The sequence below is a fragment of the Salmo salar genome, chromosome 12, assembly GCF_965601325.2.
Source record: "Salmo salar chromosome 12, fSalSal1, whole genome shotgun sequence".
Taxonomy (NCBI): domain Eukaryota; kingdom Metazoa; phylum Chordata; class Actinopteri; order Salmoniformes; family Salmonidae; genus Salmo; species Salmo salar.
Genome location: NC_138302.1, coordinates 29706591 through 29726236, shown reverse-complemented (window position 1 = coordinate 29726236; position 19646 = coordinate 29706591). Strand labels below are relative to the sequence as shown.

The following is a 19646-nucleotide window of genomic DNA, read 5'->3' as shown; positions in this document are numbered from 1 at the left end:
AAGTTCATTAATAAGCGTGGCTGGGCACACACACACATGCAGTAGGTGCATGTACTCATAGGCATCCGCAAACACACACATGCGCACATATACACACACACATATACATGAGCCTGCCCATACACACACACACACACAGATGTGCACACAAGCACGCACGCACACACGCCCCTTACAAAACACACAGAAATACACACACGTCTCCGGGCTTAATGCGATGGTGTGAAAATATGTGAGTGTAAATGAGATGCAGACAGCCTCACAGCAGAGTCCCTGACAGAAATAGGAGAGAGACAGAGAGAGATAGAAAGAGAGAGAGACAGAAAGCGAGAGAGAGACAGAGAGAGAGAGAGAGAGAGAGAGAGACAGAAAGAGAGACAGAGAGAGAGGGACATAAAGAAAGAGAGACAGAGATAGATAGAGAGAGACAGAAAGAAAGAAAGAGAGACAGAGATAGATAGAAAGAGAGAGAGAGAGACAGAAAGCGAGAGAGAGACAGAGAGAGAGAGAGAGACAGAAAGAAAGAAAGAGAGACAGAGATAGATAGAGAGAGAGGAGGATATGGCTCAGTTCCGGATAACTAAGCTGAGGTTTGAAGAAAAGAAGCAAGTCATGTTTAGAATTCTGTGCATGCCACTCATCTCTGAATAATCAACAGTGAAAATATATTTTGGTGTACTTTTACTTGCTTTTCTTAAAAAAAAAAAACTTAATTGAAATAATTTGGAAATACCAGGTAAATAGATACTGAAACTGGATCGTAAAAAATAGAGCGTTGCTATTGTGCATTGAAAGTACATACAAGCAGTAATAAAGCCAATTCAACAAGTCCAAGATAATGAATGAGAAAGCTTAACACTTTATTGATGACATCAGAGCAGATGGGTCTGACATAAACGTTTGGCACTCAGAACAGAACGAGGTTTATAAACGCTGGGTGGTGAATGGTGACATAATGACAGTATCACAATCTGATCCATGGTGAAAATACTGCCAGTTATTATGATGAATTATGATGAATGCAAACTTGATATGAATCGCATTGCATTTTATTCACTATTTTAAAAATCCCCAAATAAATTATTTAAAAAATGTAATCCTTCAAGCTTTCACCCAAATCAAAAAAAAATTCAAATAAATTGCTTAAGAAAAAAAGTAAGCTCATAATAAATAGGTAATTAAATAAATACTAGAAAACACAAAGATACGGATACTCTAGGTAGTTAATGTTATGTTAAAATATTAATTATGAAACAGGAATCCTACTTGTACAGCTGCTAGTCTACTACATTCAAAATCATCTGAATTGAAATGACGTCAACCCATTTGATTATCTTCCACCTGAAAATATTCAGGTTCCTCGTACCCAATTGTACCAAAATCCTCATACACAAATTGTTCATAGCTGCTGGAAATCTACTGAGAAAAAAAGGCATGATAAATATGTTTTTTACAATCAGGTTTCTAAATGAATGTGGGCTCTGTGTTTCCTGAATAGAACAAAACATTTTATTTCCGAACTGTGTATGTAAAAATCTACAAAAAACATGTCTAGTTCGATCTAAATTTAATAACGCTAAACCTCGTGAGACCACATTACTAACGATACTCTACATTCAGTTCAGAATAAAATAAAAACCTGAAAACATGTTAGTCTGATAAAGATAATCTAGTGAGAATTTCAGGGAATCTTGTTATGTTCAGTTCTCCAACGCTTCTCACACGCACATCTCTCACCTCTCTCTCTCTCTCTCTCTCTCTCTCTCTCTCTCTCTTTCTCGCTCGCATAGGCACGCACACACATAACACAAGGCTGTGGTCCTCACTGATAACGTCATAGAGAGATTAACTTTACTGCAAATGAGTCACCTTCGCTGACACCTAAACAGACATTTGGAGCGTTACCCAGAATACCTCATAGTTAACTCCCCCAAGTAAACAACACTTTTTTTCTCCCCCATCTCCATCTCCATCCCCTCTTCCTAACTCTTCCTTTTGGAAATCCCATATTCCCTTCTACCTTTATCACCCCTTCCTAAACCTTTCCCCTCTGGAAATCCCTCCATCCCTCACTCCTTCGAACGACTCGCCTCCTCTTTGGCCCTCTCGGCTTGCTTCAGGGCGTTGATGACGGGGAACCATGGTGACGGGGGCAGCTCGGGGATGATGCCGCCGGCGGCGGTCCTCTTGGCCTGGTTGAGGTGACCCAGGGCGGTGTAGAGACTGCTGGAGCGGGGGGGCACGACTGGGTCCTCCTGCTGCTGCTGCTCTGTGTAGTACCAGGGCTCCAGGACTGCTGCTGGGGTGCAGTGCTTGTGCTGCATGGGGAAGAGGAGAGAGGATGGTTGGTGTCAATTTGATCATTTGCTTCAGGATGTGAAAAACGTTCTATTTTAAATCACTTCCTGAATTGAGTGAATGGAAAGTGACCCCCAACCCTGTAAGAGACAGGAGCCAGGAGGCAGAAGCGTCAGTGAAGAGGGTGTGCAAAGTGATGACGTCTGATACTGTTGCCTCTATTTACGGTTAGGGACAGCAGGGATTCTGGTCATGATAATGGGTTGTGGAAGGACTCAGCAAACGATGAGGGCAAGTCACATGTTACTGCCTTACCCTTCATTGAAACTACTTATTACAAGTGAGTCACACACGTCTTATTCCACAGCGTGGGCGAGCATGAGTAAGGTTCTTTCAGGGAAATCATTTTTCATATTCAAACTTAGATGTGCCAGCTTCGTCTCATTAGATATGACACCTGAGATGCCATCCTTAGATAAATGAACACGTAAGCTGTCGAAGGGAAAGAATGGTACTCCACCAATTTGCCAAGCTCTGACAGGAGAAGCTTCAAGTGAGTTTTCCTTAAGAGCGTTTTCCATTGAGTAGCATTGGCCTACTGAACAAACCCCTGAGGGAAATCCAAGGCTTCTTGACAGACTACCTGACCTTCCATCAGTATTGTGAGAAATGACCTCTCACAACAACCCTGGCTGCCTACGCTCTGCTAAACGGAAGACAACGCCACGACACCCTCCGTTTGACTCTCCTATTTCCTGCCCCTTTTCATGTCTCCAACAACACATTAGCTGTGGAAAAACGCTGCGAGCTACACTGTACCCGTCAACATCAAAAGCCTTTGCCGGGAAGGCCCCGTTGCCCATCTCCCTCCTCTCGTCTCAAGCCTTTAATCACAGTTTAGTCACGCTCAGCCTTAATGAAAGGCCCCTCTCTGATTCACGGGCGTCCCAATCTACTGCCTGACCAAAAAGCCTTGCCTGCCCCTCGCTCTTTAAAAGACAGGGGGCCTTTGTAGAGAGTAACAGGCGTGGAGCGTTGCCTGAGCACACGATGCCTGGGAGGTGTCCTAAGGAGATAATGAGTTTATGTTCCCAGAGTGAAGAGACAGAAAGAGTGGGAGAGAATCCCTTAGAAGTCTCTGGTGGGAAAATATGTTGTCAACAGAATACAGTATGAGTACTAGATGAGGTGTACAGTAAGTACGGACTATAGGAGAGGGTGTATTAGTAAGTCATTGGGACTGGATGATAACTATGTTTGTGAAGGCGATTATAAGAACTTAAATAACAGTCCTCTGTTGGACTCTGTGAGAGAACGCTAGAGAAACAACCTCTGCTTCTTGTCTGTGGTTTTAATGAATGTAACCCCGAGTGGCGCAGCGGTCTAAGGCACTGCATCTCAGTGCTTGAGGCGTCACTACAGACACCCTGGTTCGATTCCAGGCTCTATCACAACGCCCATGATTGGGAGTCAAATAGGGCTGCGCACAATCGGCCTAGATTCGTCCGGGTTTGGCCGGTGTAGGCCGTCATTGTAAATAAGAATTTGTTCTTAACTGACTTGCCTAGTTAAATAAAGGTTAAATAAAATAAAAACCTATAGGACTGTCTGACTGGGATAGGAGGCAGTGTGTGTATGTGATGATGATGCTTTCAGTGGTCTACCTTACCATTGGGACATAAGCTGTTTGGATAGAAGGTGTGTGTGTGTTAGTGATGCCTACCTTGAGAACGAAGCCCTCTGGGCAGGTAAGTTGATTGTACCACAGAGCCTTGTACATGACCAGCAGGAGAAGACAAGCCAGGAACCCAAGGGTGATGAGGATCAAACCTGTGAGCTGGAACACACACACACACACACGACCATGAATATCACCATTCCCAGCAGTACTTCAGTAAACATACTACTAGCCCCTAGATAAGACTTTACCTTGACCTTCTCTGATACCTTGTTGTAGAGTTTTATATTCAGCTTGTTGATTCCCGGCACGTACAACTTCTTCTTTTTCTTCTGCTGCAGCTGATACTCTGTTGTGGTCTTCACGATTACCTGAGGATCAACAGCAGCATAGCACACAGAGCACTCCGAGTCAGATCGCTGGGTTGGAACTGGGCTGCTGCCTTAAATAGAACTGTAAGGGGTGTGTGTGTGTGTGTGTGTGTGTGTGTGTGTGTGTGTGTGTGTGTGTGATCTACTATGTATTCTAAGAGGCTCTGAGATAGTGTGGAGTGATGTCAGAGCACTCTGAATCATTGGGATAACAGGGAGGCTGGGTCAAGGCACAGTACAGGGACCAATGGCAGGCTCAGGTATGATGTAGGCTTGATGTGTGTCCAGACGTGTAGTGTAATGTAATATACAGACAGGATGTACTGAACATGTTTAATAATTTGCTTGGTACACGCGCACGCACGCACGCACACACACACGTTGTTACCTTGTCTAAGTATGGCTGTTGCAGCTGGTTAACCTCCAGAGGGGTGATGAGGGGGATGTTATCAAAGCCATCGTCCATAGACTGTTCTTTATCCAGCTTATCAGCCAGGTTACTGCCCAGCTTCACCATGTCTGCCTGCCTGAACAATCTGAATGAGGAAAGAAGCAGTGCAGAGGATCAGATGCTGGGTAACACAGCTCTGTTGGGTTCTATCTACTTCTCAATGACTGTCTGTCTGGACGATTTGGATCGCAATACAAACAGTGCTGAACGATTAGATGCTGGGTAACGCAACTCAGTTTAGCTTTACTGTGTAGAGGGTAAGATACTTGGTAATGGAGCTTGGCTTTATTCCACTTAGTTGCTCCCTGTTTCCTTGTGTGGCTGAAATTGAAGATGATGTTAAAACGATAGTGGTGGTGATGATGATGATAATGATGGTGAGAGCTTTATTTAAATGGATGCCATGATATGCCTCTGACTGTCTTCACCCTGCACTATCTAGGAGGTTTGTGTCAAACTAGATGTCATCGTCATTATGTCCATTTCCACAAGTAGGTCTACAGTATCTCTTTCATTCGGCAATGTGCATAGAGTTTATTATGTCCATACTGGCTGTAGTGCCACGGTGCGTCATGTAAAGACGTTGCGTGGGCTACACACAGGAACACACGCTGTGGGTTTGCTTCATATCCTATGTGTGTGTTGGTCTAACTGTGCTGTTCCCGCTCCTCCTCGATCAGCGCACCATCTGAATGTGGAACACAAGGTGAGAAAGCCACTGAGCTCGTTGACGCCGTGTGAAACGCAACACCACCTTCTCCGTAGCTCGCCATCCTGTACCGCTGTGGGAATGACTCATAATGATGATGCTAACAAGGGGGCAAAGGTCAGTTCCTCGCAGGTTCAATCATACAGACAGGTATAGGCAGGAACACAGACGAGCACGAAAACCATACACACAAACACACACTCTCTCTCGCTATCTCTCTCTGTCTCACACACGCACACACACACACACACACACACACACACGCACACACACACACACACACACACACACACACACACACACACACACACACACACACACACACACACACACACACACACACACACACACACACACACACACACACACACAAACACAAACACTTCCTCCAGGTTCCATTAGCCTAGCTATTGTTGCACGGTGGAGTGAGTGGGTGGCTATAATGGCTAATGTGGTTGTCTGTACAGAACTACAGCCCACCATCTTCAGACTGTAGATTGCAGGCTACTGTAGGAGGGAGGTGTGGGTGCCATGGTGATTCAGATGACTGATTGATGCTATATCAATGCAGAATGAGCTGAGAGCCAGCTGTCAAATCTGTTCCTCCATCAGCAAAGGAATGAAACAAAGTTTGGATAGATGTGGGTGGCATTATAACCATACAAACAGTATAGTTTCCTTAATCTTTTCTATTCATGTTGTTGGTCAATATTCTCTGAATATTTTGATTGGGAAGTACATTAACTAGGTGATGTGAATTAATGCTTTATAAATGCTAAAACCACATAACACAACATAAAACATAGACTTACAAATCCCCAAAAATGGAATGATTCTATAAATTAATAGTGTCTAGGCCTGTTAACTTTTTTCTTCATGCTTCACTAATCAGGCATCTGATCTCAACTTGCTGCATTGAAAAGAGCGTGTTTGCTGCAGCAGAGATTCCACTGATAAGCACAACTGCCAGGTAGCAAACATCCCGAAAACAAACAAGACAGAGAAATGGCATAAACATGACTGGTGAAACTCATCTCACATCACACGTCATGTGGCAACATACGTTTCGATAAGCACCATACATAACCTATAACCCTCATGTCATGGCACAGACTGCTCGAGATGCTCTTTGCATAGGCTACAAGGGCAATGGATTGACATTCAAGAATTCAAGAAGAAATTGAAATTCAAGAATTCGTTAATGAAAGCTAATTCGAACACCGATACATTGTCGCAAATGACAATGTCATCTTTGAAATTGTTTAGACCTTTGTGAATTTTAGCTTACTCTTTTCATGCATTCGATTAATATCGAGGGGCTCTCAACCGTATTAATATGCTTGAAATATACCGCCATTATTGATACTCAGATAAACACAAAGACATATGTAATCAATGCCGTTTTCACATCAGGCAATTTTTGTTGTGACAATCGAATCATGTCATTTGCAATGTAGACTATAGGATACCGTAGGCTACGGATTTATTCACGTAAACGCAAGCAGACATAAAAGCCTTATCAATAAAATTGCCCACAACAAACGATGACAATAAATCACACATAGGCTATAACAAAGGGAGAAAAATGACTTACTGCGTACGAGGATGACGATCGGTAGGGTTGAGTCGTGGATGTTTACGGGTAAAGCAGAGAACTGTGAATACCGTTCGGTTACCGTGGTGATGTCTGATTCACCGCAGGATTGCGCATGTAATTCGGTACTGGTTGCATCCTCCAGAGGAAATTGGAGCCTCTATGATGCGCCTCATGTTAAACGTGTCTGGGAGATGTGGGGAATAATAAAGCAAAGGGAATGAATATTTGACACATTAATTCTGATATGTTACTGTAAAGGTGAACGTTTTTAGATGGGTAGGCCTATAATGAAAAGAAAAGGTCAGGCAGCAGTGTCCCTAAATAGCCTTGTCTGTATGCCTACTGTATGCCAAACACAGTCAGATCAACAGTTTTACACATGTTGATCAACTTTATTTACTTCTCACATGGGAAAAATGGGTTAGCCTACTATATTGAATTCCACAAAATATTCTATACACATTTAATAACTACAAATTATTGTATATATTGACTTTGAGACCGAATTGGTGTGGTATACCGAAATCAGTTTGTGATATTCATATAGATATGTCATGCAATATTTGTTGAAAACCAATTACTAGGCCTACAGATGAAATAAAACCATTAATCTGTATGATTGGTTAAATAATTCAACCGTTCAATCATTTACAAAAATGTTTTAATGAAAATGTAATTGAAAATGAATATGATTTTTTAATCCAACCAAACACTACCTGCACACAACTTGCTCATATTTAAATGACATAGTCCCTAGTTCCTCAAAGACTGACATAAATGAAAGTGACTTGTTGTGAACCACAATGACCACAATGTGACATGCAGCAGCTGCTGCAGCTGATGGGGTCTGTCTATGGGATGGCTCTGTGATTCATCAGTGCCTCTAATTATGCCTTTCAATAGAGGTGAAGAGGTGATGCAGATGCCAAACAAGTGAAAAAGTGAAAACACGTTCTGTGTGTGTGTGTGTGTGTGTGTGTGTAAGAGAGAGAGTGAGCGAGAATGTGTGTGTATCAGAGAGAATGTGTGTGTGTGTGTGTGGTGTGTGTGTGAAAGAGTGTCTGTTGTGTGTTCGTGTGTGTGTGTGTGTGTGTGTGTGTGTGTGTGTGTGTGTGTGTGTGTGTGTGTGTGTGTGTGTGTGGAGAGAGAGAGAGCATCTGTTGTGTGTGTGTTTGTAAGAGAGAGTGAGAGAATATGTGTGTATCAGAGTGTGTGTGTGTATGTGTGTGTATGAGAGAGAGAGAGTGTCTGTTGTGTTTGTGTGTAAGAGAGAGTGAGAGAGAATGAGTGTGTGTATCAGAAAGAGTGTGAGTTTTATGTGTGAGAGTTTGTGTGTGTGACAGAGAGGGTGTCTGTTGTGTGTGTGTGTTGAAGTGGGAGAATTTGTGTGCATGTGTCAGAGAGTGTGTGTGTGTGTGTGTGTGAGTGTGTGTGTGTGTGTGTGTGTGTGTGTGTGTGTGTGTGTGTGTGTGTGTGTGTGTGTGTGTGTGTGTGTGTGTGTGTGTGTGTGTGTGTGTGTGTGTGTGTGTGAGAGAGAGAGAGTGTGTCTCTGAGAGGTTAAGCGAGCAAAGGAGAAACAGACAGAGAGCGAGAGAAAGAAAGAAAGAAAGAGGGGACGAAAGAAAGACTGATGGCCTACAAAAAGAGTAGGATGCAGGAGCCAGGCCTGTCTGCCCGGTTAAAAAACCCTATTCTCTCCACGAGGACCCCTGCTACTCCGTCTTTGGTTATGCCTGATTCTATGAATTCATCATGCCTTTAGTACACAGTGAGGGACTGTGAGGGACTGCCTGACCAAAATATACCATTCGCCCCCCTTTTAGAGCCTTTTGTCCCCCCCCCCCTGCATACCCTTCAATTGGACCTACATTTATTATTTTGACCTTTGCTTTGCGGGGGTGGGACTTCAAAGCAGACCCTCTATTTCTTCCTCTTTAGGGGGAGGGTCGTGTCATCCTCACAGTGTGAGAGGCAGACTGTTCTGTTCTGTCTCCTCGGGTTTTGTTGTTCGCTGGGAGATGGAGAGAGAGAGAGCCCTGGGAGAACATAATGAAAATGAGAATCAATTAGGTTATGGTCTTTAGAGTTAGAAGGGAAGAAGGGAGAGGGGAGAGAGTGTGTGTGTGTGTTCGTGTGAGAGAGAACGCGAGACTGAATGAGATTCAGTTTGTGTGTGTGTGTATAGAAGGGTGTTCTGCGTTAGGAACTACACACAGGGGTGAAAATCTGATATCAACTTTGGAGGGGACAATTACATGAAATTTTCTCAAGAGCAATTCCTGAGGGGGACACCAAAAGTAGTGCTGTAACATAGCCTACATTGTAATATGGTAAATGTATATTGAGGAACCAAAGAAATAAGGTGTTTGCCGTACTCCTAACTACCGGTACCCAAAACTACACAACTAATCACAACAGCAATACCATTGCCTTTAACAAATCTTAGTTCAGTCACCAGTTTAAGTTGAGAGTGGGGGTATCCATGGCATTTTCCAATTATGTTCCTATTTTACAAGTCAAAAAAATTGAGAACCTTTCATAATGTTGCCAAACAAAGACAACAAACTTACCTGAGACTCCCTGTCTCTGCCAGTCTGTCCCTGCATATCTGTCCCCAACTCTGCTGTCTGTGTGCCATCTGTTGCCTGCTCTGCCTAATGACATCATTGTGAAACATTTCCATTAGAATTTCATTTCTTTCTTATGAACATTTTATCAACTAGTCTTTGAGATATTAGGCTACTAGGGTTCTTACTATGCGTTTTGGTGTATTGAAAAATACTCTGATGTCCGTCTTTTATTTTTCTGCCATTTTTCTACCTGGCTGGCTGGCTGGCTGGCTACACACACACACAGTGTGTAGGTTATTTACAGTAGGAGATGGGCTTCTATCATCTTCTATCATTCTATTTGGGCTTCGATCTAAAAGGTAGCTAGCAAATGTAAAACGGATTAAAATGACAAGAGTTGACAGCTGTATGAGTTCACCATTTACACAACATATGCTGCAACCTTTTGTAATTTTAATAGTTTGTTTCATATTGGCTGGCTTCCAACAATAGCTGAATTTGCAAAGCTAGCGAGCACCAAATCAGTTTCAGTGGTGTTTGCTATAATCTTTGCTACCCGGGTTAAATAAAGGTGAAATAAAATAAATAAATAAAAGTTCCCTTGCGACAATTTAGCTTTTGCAACGAGACCATTAAATATATTTAAGACAATGGTAGAAGAGAGTGTAGTTCTGTTCAGTTTGGACTTCAGTTTATCGCTAACCTTATCACAGGGACTTTGAAGCACTAACTTACATCATCTGCATGCTGATCTTGGAATAAATTGACGATAGCAAAGATTCCATCTTTGACGACGTCACATAAATGGAATAGGTACTAGCTAGCTTAATAGTTAATATTTGCGCGCTAGCTCTGCATATTCAGCTAGTGTGTGTGCGCGATTGACTAGATTAACCTCACGTCAGTTACGTTCATTGAGTGCCTTTCAGACAGTAGATACGACCCCTCTGTTACCTTGCCAACTAAGGAACTGGCAGTGGATCAAACCATTGTGAGGCACAGGGTGGGGGGGTCGCAATCTTTTGAAACTTAAAAACACGCTAGTGAAGTACTGGTGGGAAAATATAGCATCGAAGTGGAGTGGTGAATTCTATACATTCTATGGATGTTTACATTGTATCAATAGAATACATCATGTATTTAAGTATTGCAATAAGAAACATGACAAATGTAAGCGATTCAGCTATTAGAATAAAATATGCATTAATTAAGTCTTTATAAAAGTGATACAACATAAGATGGCCAAGTACTCCATAAGCTTGTGTTATAACCCGTTATATCGTTTTTATAATACATTCAAAAAGTTAACCTGATTAGTATTACCTGTTAATTGATTAGTGTTAGTGATTATTCAACAGTCATGTCACATAATGATGTCAAAAGGATTTTATTTGTATAACGTATTTAGCATTCTTAGACATGCAGTGTTTATATTGAATCAAGTCATGCTTTCTGATGGATAGGTGTTGAATACTGACTTGTATCACGGGTGACGGACCAGCCTGGCTTTCTTCTTGGTTGTGGTAACTGAATGGGTTAGCCCGAAATCACTGTTAATGCGAAATTATTAACAATACTGCCACCTAGTGACGAATCCATTCAAATCCCTTTAATACTATTACAGAACTGCGCCAGTTACTGTACCTAGTATAGCGTCCTATTTACAAGGTGTATAGCTCACTAAGCAACTTGAACATGCTAGGTAAGAATGCACTTCTGTGAATGCGGTCTGTTTTATAAACTCTAAGAGCTTTCCTGATGTTTCTTATTTACCAACCAAGTCTTGGAAACACTGTTTATGTATTTTCATGTAAATTCACTTCTCTTCAGCATGGGAATAGAAATGACAATGCAAAAACGGCAATTAAAAAGCCCCTTTCTAATCTTGCAACTGGAATCTCAATTAATCTCCCGATTTGACTGCATTGAAATGACCATGAAATATGACTATCTCTCCAACTTATCTACAGACTCTCTACACACAATTCACAGTGTTATTATCCTGGTTACCAACAGGTGGCACCACAGTGACAGTCAATAGAGCCATGCTTCAGTTCAGTTCTGTATTTTCACCAATTTGGTTAGAAATAAGGCATAACATGATGATTAACTATTCAGTAGACCATGATGATAATGTCAAACAAATGTTATGTCCTGTATGAGGAAACCTAACTTTAGCCTGGTCTCAGATCTGTGTGTTTCCGATTCACCTGCCACCTGACTATAGATAGGCCTTCAACATGACTCGTTTAAATCACGGACGCAGCATGATGACTTGGCTGGCATCAGTACATACTGTCTAGTATAGGGACCAGGTTTATAGAACTAGGCTTCTTACCGGAGACTGTTTCTCTAGACAACAAGCAGAAGTCAGGAGGAACTCTGAGCACCACCCTCCCTCTGGGCTATTAGATCATTTCACTTTAGACTGTGTTATCCTGTCTGGCTATTACCCGTGTGACCAACACCTAGCCTGTTATCCTATTATTATCCATCAGGAGTCACTATTCCTGACCTGGCCTTATTCCACATGTCTATATCTGGCCCTGGTAATGAGGAAATGGGCCTTTAAAATAGGACCACATTAGGATGCTATTGCTGGTACACATGTTAGGTATAACCTTGCTTAGAGAGGGGTTACCAAAGTGTCACTGTCACCCTATGCTGTAAGGAGATTGATTGGAAAACATAAACAGGAAATCTAATGTAGCTAGCTAGGCTACTATACACAAGAATAAGTAGCATTGTCATTTAGCATCTGTCATGTACCTGAAATTACTGCATTTTGCTAGACTGGTTTATTAATTCATTTTTGGGTTTAAAATACTTTTGATTCCAGAGGATAGCACATTATATGATTAATAAAAACACTTGTGGTCCTTGACTTCAAGGTAGCATGTTACAATTGATTTCTGAGGTTAGATTAAGAGTGTGTTCAATGGGACAGAGTCATCTGATGAATTTAAATTAAGGCCACAACCTGTCTTTTAATTCATCACCAGGAGCCCATCAGCACTATTAGTCAGTGAGGGAGCTGTCGTAAGGTGTTACAATGGGGGTGTTGAAGGATTTGCAATTAAAGGGCAATTGAAGGGTGAACTGTAACACTGCAGACAAGAATGGGAGAAACTCCCCAAATACAGGTGTGCCAAGCTTGCAGCGTCATACCCAAGAAGACTCAAGGCTGTAATCGCTGCCAAAGGTGCTTCAACAAAGTACTGAGAAAAGGGACTGAATACTTATGTAAATGTGATATATCCGTTTTTTAAATACATTTGCAAAAAAACTGTTTTAGATCTGTCATCATGGGGTATTGTGTGTTGATTGATGAGGAGAAAAATCTATTTAATACATTTTAGAATAAGGCTGTAACGCAATAAAATGTGGAAAAAGTCTAGAGGTCTGAATACTTTCCGAATGCACTGTTTATATTGACTATAGGGTCTGACCACATGACCTGACCAGGGAAAACAAAATGTTTTTTACATGTTTTGAGAACAGAAGTGAACATTTTGCCTATTCTGGGAACATTCATTTTTAAGTTGTAGGGAGGTTCTCAGAACGTTTTACTACAGTTCCCTGAAAGTTTTCCTGGGAGGTTTTATTAACGTTCTGAGAACAGGTTTCAATAAGACTGCTAGCTTAGGTTAACTGTTTTGAACTCCAAGCACACATAGGACACATGGAAATGAATTTGCTTAGGCATTAATCATGCAATTTATTGTGGCACAGCATCAGTGAGATTCTAACCTATTACAGTATCTTCTGTTCTCTATCCATGTAATTAGTCCACTGCACCTCCAGGATGGAGCTAGCATGCCATGTTTTTTTTACTTATACGAAGCATTTTAGTATATTCAAATAGACCCTATTTCAAAGGGAACAAGAATTCATTAAGATCAGGTGTGGCCAATTAACAAGATAGAGGATAGAGCGAGTTTTGTTGATGCCGAGAACGGAATGTATGTGTTTTTAAATAACATTCTTACTAATGTTTTCATGTGGTTTTTATGGAAAGTTTTCGTAACGTTCTCAGAACAATTTGAGAACATTACTTTAAATAGAATGACGAGGAAACATGTAGGAAACTTTATGCTGAATTACTGAAATTCCCACAGAAGAACGTTGTTTCTTAATGTTCTCTGAACTATTTGAAAGAATTCAACAAAATAATTCCATTCCCCACCCCCAAGACTGTCGCCCCCCAAGCCCCCGTGCTCTGTCTCCCAATAATGCACCAACAACCAACCAAATGAACAAAAGAGAAAAAAGAGAAAGACAAAGGAAAACAGGAATCTACAGTGCAAAAAACAAAAGACATCATGGACAACAAAATCATAACAGCAAGGCCAAATGAAAATATGCTTGAGTGCATCTATGGCACTATTTACATGTGTGTATGTGTGTGTGTGTGTGTGTGTGTCTGTGTGTCTGTGTATGTGCACATGTGTGGGTTTGAATGAAATTGTGTGTATATGCATGTGGGCGGCATCAGCCTCAGGCAAACAGGATTAGCTGCCCGCACCCGCCCGCCAGTCTAGCATCACTACTCTGGACGGTTCTGACTTAGAATATGTGGACAACTACAAATACCTAGGTGTCTGGTTAGACTGTAAACTCTCCTTCCAGACTCACATTAAGCATCTCCAATCCAAAATTAAATCTAGAATCGGCTTCCTATTTCGCAACAAAGCCTCCTTTACTCATGCTACCAAACATACCCTCGTAAAACGTACTATCCTACCGATCCTTGAATTCGGCGATTTCATTTACAAAATAACCTCCAACACTCTACTCAGCAAATTGGATGTAGTCTATCACAGTGCCATCTGTTTTGTCACCAAAGCCCCATATACTACCCACCACTGTGACCTGTATGCTCTCGTTGGCTGGCCCTCGCTTCATATTCGTTGCCAAACCCACTGGCTCCAGGTCATCTATAAGTCCTTGCTAGGTAAAGCCCCGCCTAAAGCTCACTGGTCACCATAGCAGCACCCACCTGTAGCACGCGCTCCAGCAGGTATATTTCACTGGTCATCCCCAAAGCCAACTCCTCCTTCGGCCGCCTTTCCTTCCAGTTCTCTGCTGCCAATGACTGGAACGAATTGCAAAAATCACTGAAGCTGGAGTCTTATATCTCCCTCACTAACTTTAAGCATCAGCTGTCAGAGCGGTTGAAGGGCATGCATTTAGTTTTACTAGCGTTTAAGAGCATTTGGCGTTTAAGAGCCCATCTGTAAATAGCCTACCTCATCCCCATATTGTTATTCATTTTTTGGCTCCTTTGCACCCCAGTATCTCTACTTGCACATTCATCTTCTGCACATCTATCACTCCAGTGTTTATTTGCTAAATTGTAATTATTTCGCCACTATGGCCTATTTATTGCCTTACCTCCCTAATCTTACTACATTTGCACACACTGTATATAGATTTTTCTATTGTGTTATTGACAGTACATTTGTTTATCCCATGTGTAACTCTGTGTTGTTTGTGTCTCACTGTTTTGCCTTATCTTGGCCAGGTCGCAGTTGTAATTAAGAACTTGTTCTCAACTGGCCTACCTGGTTAAGTAAAGGTGAAATAAACATAAAAAATAGTTGTAACAACATTTCCCCTCAGTGTCATTCAAACTTACTTTTTGTTTCATTTAGACTTAATTTTTTTACTTTTATGTTTGACTGTCATTCTATCCCCCTTCTAGCAACTCCACTCGCACTTGTCTCTAATGCTGACAGCAGGCCTACTTAGCATATTTTCTCAGAACATACAATGCATATGCTCTTGACTAATGCTCTTTGATGTGATAAATAATGTCAATTTCTGATGCTTATTTGAGTTTTTAGGACATGTTCAATAATTGGACAAATATTAAATCCATATAATTGTTTCAGACACTAGCTAACCATGCCATCTGCATGGGCACTCGCAAACTGCAAGCTAAAATCCCTATAATTGGTAGCCGAGCACCAAGAATCACTTATTTTCTGCTGTGGAGTTCCAACTGTCATTTTTTATTTTGGGCGCCACAAATGAGTTTGTAAACGGCATGTGGTCAAAACTGACAACTGAAGTAACGTTAGCTAATTTGGCCAGCAGCCAGTAGGGCTGGCCAGCAAGCTAGGCTTTTTAGGGGGTTAAAGCTAACTGGTAACCTAGCTAGCTAAGGAATTACACATTTTCCTCCCCTTCAGTTTGTTTTACCCTCTATCAAGCCTCAAGCTGACAGCTAACGTTTTAAAACGTTTGGGCGTATTTTGTATTACTGGTTAATATAAGATAGCTAGCTAACTAACTTAGCTATCCTTTTCCAGTTAGTTTTCTCATCATTAACGAAGCAGGTAGAGTAGCTCCATTACCTTGTGTATGGTTATGTGAAATGACAACATGTTCTTGCAATATCGACACAATTTTGATTCATGCGTTTACAGTTTGGAGTGGACCAGAGACCAACACTACCACCACGTTGGGTATGGACTGCGGTGGACTGGCGCCACTGACGACCAAATCTGCAACCATCGCATCCATTGTCCATGATAACAGGGCTGGCAGGGGGATAGAGGGTGTGTAACTTTTATTTTCTGTAAAAACTTTTTTGTTGTTGCAAAGATTGGCTTACATTTGCATCTTTACAGAAAACAGGTGTGATTGGAGCTTTGGAATTGCTATGCTGCATTATTTTAACAGAAATAACAGAGAAATGCTTTGGATTAAATGTGACTACGTTTGCTTTTCAGTGCCTTGTAGCCCACTACTGAATATGGTGCAAATGTATGCTCAGATACACTATATGTACAAAAGTATGTGGACACCCTTCTAAATTTGTGGATTCGGCTATTTCAGTCACACCTGTTGCTGACAGGTGTATAAAATTGAGCACACGGCCATGCAATCTCCATAGACAAACATTGGCAGGAGAATGACCTTATTGAAGAGCTCAGTGACTTTCAACAATGCACCGTCATAGGATGGCACCTTTCCGTTCAAGTCAGTTCTTCAAATTTCTGCCCTGCTAGATCTTCCCCGGTCAACTGTAAGTGCTGTTATTGTGAAGTGGAAAGGTCTAGGAGCAACAGCTGTGAAGTGGTAGGCCACACAAGCTCACAGAACGGGATCGCCGAGTGCTGAAATCGTCTGTCCTCGGTTGCAACACTCACTACCGAGTTCCAAACTGCCTCTGGAAGCAACGTCAGCACAATAACTGTTCGTCGGGAGCTTCATGAAATGGGTTTCTATGGCTGAGCAGCCGCACACAAGCCTAAGATCAGCATGCACAATGCCAAGCGTCGGCTGGAGTGGTGTAAATCTCGCCGCCATTGGACTCTGGAGCAGTGGAAATTTGGGTTTGGTGGATGCTAGGAGAATGCTACCTGCCCGAATGCATAGTGCCAACTGTAAAGTTTGGTGGAGGAGGAATAATGGTCTGGGGCTGTTTTTCATGCTTGGGCTAGGCTCCTTAGTTCCAGTGAAGGGAAATCTTAACACTACATGGTATTCTAGACAATTCTGTGCTTCCAACTTTGTGGCAACAGTTTGGGGAAGCCCCTTTCCTGTTTTAGCATGACAATGCCCCTGTGCACAAAGCGAGGTCCATACGGTAATGGTTTGTCGAGATCGGTGTGGAAGAACATGACTGGCCTGCACAGAGCCCTGACCTCAACACCATCGAACACCTTTGGGATGAATTGGAACAGCGACTGTGAGCCAGGCCTAATCGCCCAAAATCAGTGCCCGACCTCACTAATGCTCTTAAGCGCTACGCTCTTCAGCACTCGGCGGACCCGTTCTGTGAGGTTATGTGGCCTACCACTTCACGGCTGAGCCGTTGTTGCTCCTAGATGTTTCCACTTCACAATAACATCACAAACAGTTGTCCGGGGCAGCTCTAGCAGGACAGAAATTTGACGAACTGACTTGTTGGATAGGTGGCATCCTATGATGGTGCCATGTTGAAAGCCACTGAGCTCCTCAGTAATGCCATACTACTGCCAATGTTTGTCTATGGAGATTGCATGGCTGTGTGCTCCATTTTATACACCTGTCAGCAACGGATGTGGCTGAAATAGCGAATCCACCAATTTGAGGGGTGTCCACATACTTTTGTATATATAGTGCATGTCAGCTAGTTGACATTACGGAGTTAAAATATTATACAAGTATGTAAGTGGGTTTAAGGGATCTCACCCCAGATATCTCCCTGAACTCATATGGTAGCAGGGAGATTTCTGAGGTCTGGATTGGATGCATGTAGAAACTGTTATTACGTTATTACAATAACGTTATAATGTTATTACAATGTGTTATGTGTTAAACCCTACACCCCGACCTGAGCACTCCGTTCTGCCGCATCTGGTCTCTTGGTCATTCCACCCCGTCAGCTCTCACTCAGCCCAGTCAAATTATTTCTCTGTCCTGGCACCCCAATGGTGGAATCAACTTCCCCTTGTAGCTAGGACAGGAAAGTTCCTACCCATCTTCCTGAAAATGTCTGAAATCCTCCCTCTTCAAAGAGTATCTTAAATGAATCCTGTACTTATTGAGGGAAAATGAACTTGCTACGACTGTGATATGGGATTGTCTCACACAGCTATCTTAAGATGAATGCACTAATTGTAAGTCGCTCTGGATAAGAGCGTCTGCTAAGTAACTAAAATGTAAACGTTACAAGAGTAATTACAGCGTTACTACACCGATTATAGCAAAGTGTTACTAAAGTGTTAAATGTTATCAAACAGCACATATTGCAGATAGGTTATTTTCACATGGGGACCTACTGCAGTATACTCAGTAAAGCTGCCCTTTGACCTTGAAGGCTATAAATAGAGCACTAGGAGATGTGCTAATACAATACATGCTGATCAGGCAGGATGAGAAACAGAGCCTTCACTCCTGGGTCTGTTTCTACTGTCTATTAGACAAAACCTAAGCCTGAAAAAATTGAAAAAGTGATACATCGTCAAAACTCCATAGAATCGCACATTGGCTCCTATATCACAAAGTCACCTAAAATGGAGAAATCTGCTATTAAGTAACAGTGACCAACTCACCTGAGGAGGATTTGAGCAATATACAGTAAAACAACATTGAAATACTGTAAGTTCACCCTAAACAAGTATGCTATTCACCACCTTCTGAGCCAGTTTTGAACAGTTGTATCTGGAAGTGCTACTGAAGTCAAACAGTTGCCTGAGTCAAGGTTTGTTGGAAGAGCAGTAGCCTGGCCTTCCATTGCAGTGTGACCGCAGCACTCTCTGCATATTTCGGCTCACCCATCATCACCGGGTCTACTCAGCTCAATATGGGGCGAGTGGAGTAATTCAACAATACTAAAGAAAGGTTAGTGTTGAGAGCTGTGTGTGGGTGTAATTGTGTGTAGCTGCCTCTTTGGAGGTTAAAAGGAATGCAGTGAACCAATTAAACTCCATTTGCTTCAACATTAAAGGTAGAGACTGGTTTCAACGATGATTTTAGCGATTGCTTCTTCTTTCATCTGGCCGCTGATTAACTTAGATATTGTGTCTGGACTCACGTTCTATACAGCAAAGGAAGCTAAAATGATTAGAATAATTATTCATGATATGATGAGTGATGTCACCCTGACTTCATCTTAACATGGAATATGTCATGTTTTCATGCTTTGCCTTCTCAAGAGGCACCATTCAAAGTGCAGTTTGGCAGACCCAAACTTTCCACCCAAAATGTTGCCCTAAAAGTATTTTATACATACAGAATCAGCAGTAGTTTGCTGTTTACAAGAAGTCATAAGGGAAGTTTTCCTTCATATGTCATTTGTTTGTGACGTAGACTATCTTTTAAAAGTTTGGGGTCACTTAGAAATGTCCTTGTTTTTGAAAAAAAAGCAAAAAATGTTGTCCATTAAAATAACATCAAATTGATCAGAAATACAGTGCAGACATTGTTAAGGTTGGAAATGACTATTGTAGCTGGAAATGGCTGATTAATTTGTGGAAA

The 19646-nt window shown here is 41.9% G+C and overlaps 1 protein-coding gene across 2 annotated transcripts; it reads right to left on the bottom strand.

Annotated features, from left to right (window-relative positions):
- Window positions 1–836: 836 nt before the first annotated feature.
- On the bottom strand, window positions 837–7291 carry LOC106564688 (neuronal vesicle trafficking-associated protein 1). 2 transcript variants are annotated; one of them, XM_014130937.3, is made up of 5 exons: window positions 7102–7291; window positions 4736–4883; window positions 4246–4347; window positions 4022–4135; window positions 837–2318 (listed from the first exon to the last, which is right to left on the bottom strand). In XM_014130937.3, the coding sequence occupies exons 2-5, from the start codon at window positions 4862–4864 to the stop codon at window positions 2070–2072; spliced, it is 594 nt and encodes a 197-aa protein (XP_013986412.3). In that variant the 5' UTR covers window positions 4865–4883; window positions 7102–7291; the 3' UTR covers window positions 837–2069. The 2 variants fall into 2 exon arrangements, with proteins under 2 accessions (XP_013986412.3, XP_013986411.3); XM_014130936.3 differs by having other exon boundaries at window positions 4228–4347; window positions 7102–7283.
- Between the last annotated feature and the right edge of the window lie 12355 nt (window positions 7292–19646).

Excerpts from the sequence above, each read along its gene's own strand:
- LOC106564688 (XM_014130936.3), bottom strand. The coding sequence starts at position 4,864 with ATGGTGAAGCTGGGCAGTAACCTGGCTGATAAGCTGGATAAAGAACAG. Across the intron at positions 4,348-4,735 it reads AACAGCCATACTTAGACAAG|GTAATCGTGAAGACCACAAC; the intron begins GTAACAACGTGT and ends GTTGATCCTCAG. Across the intron at positions 2,319-4,021 it reads CAGAGGGCTTCGTTCTCAAG|CACAAGCACTGCACCCCAGC; the intron begins GTAGGCATCACT and ends TTCCCCATGCAG.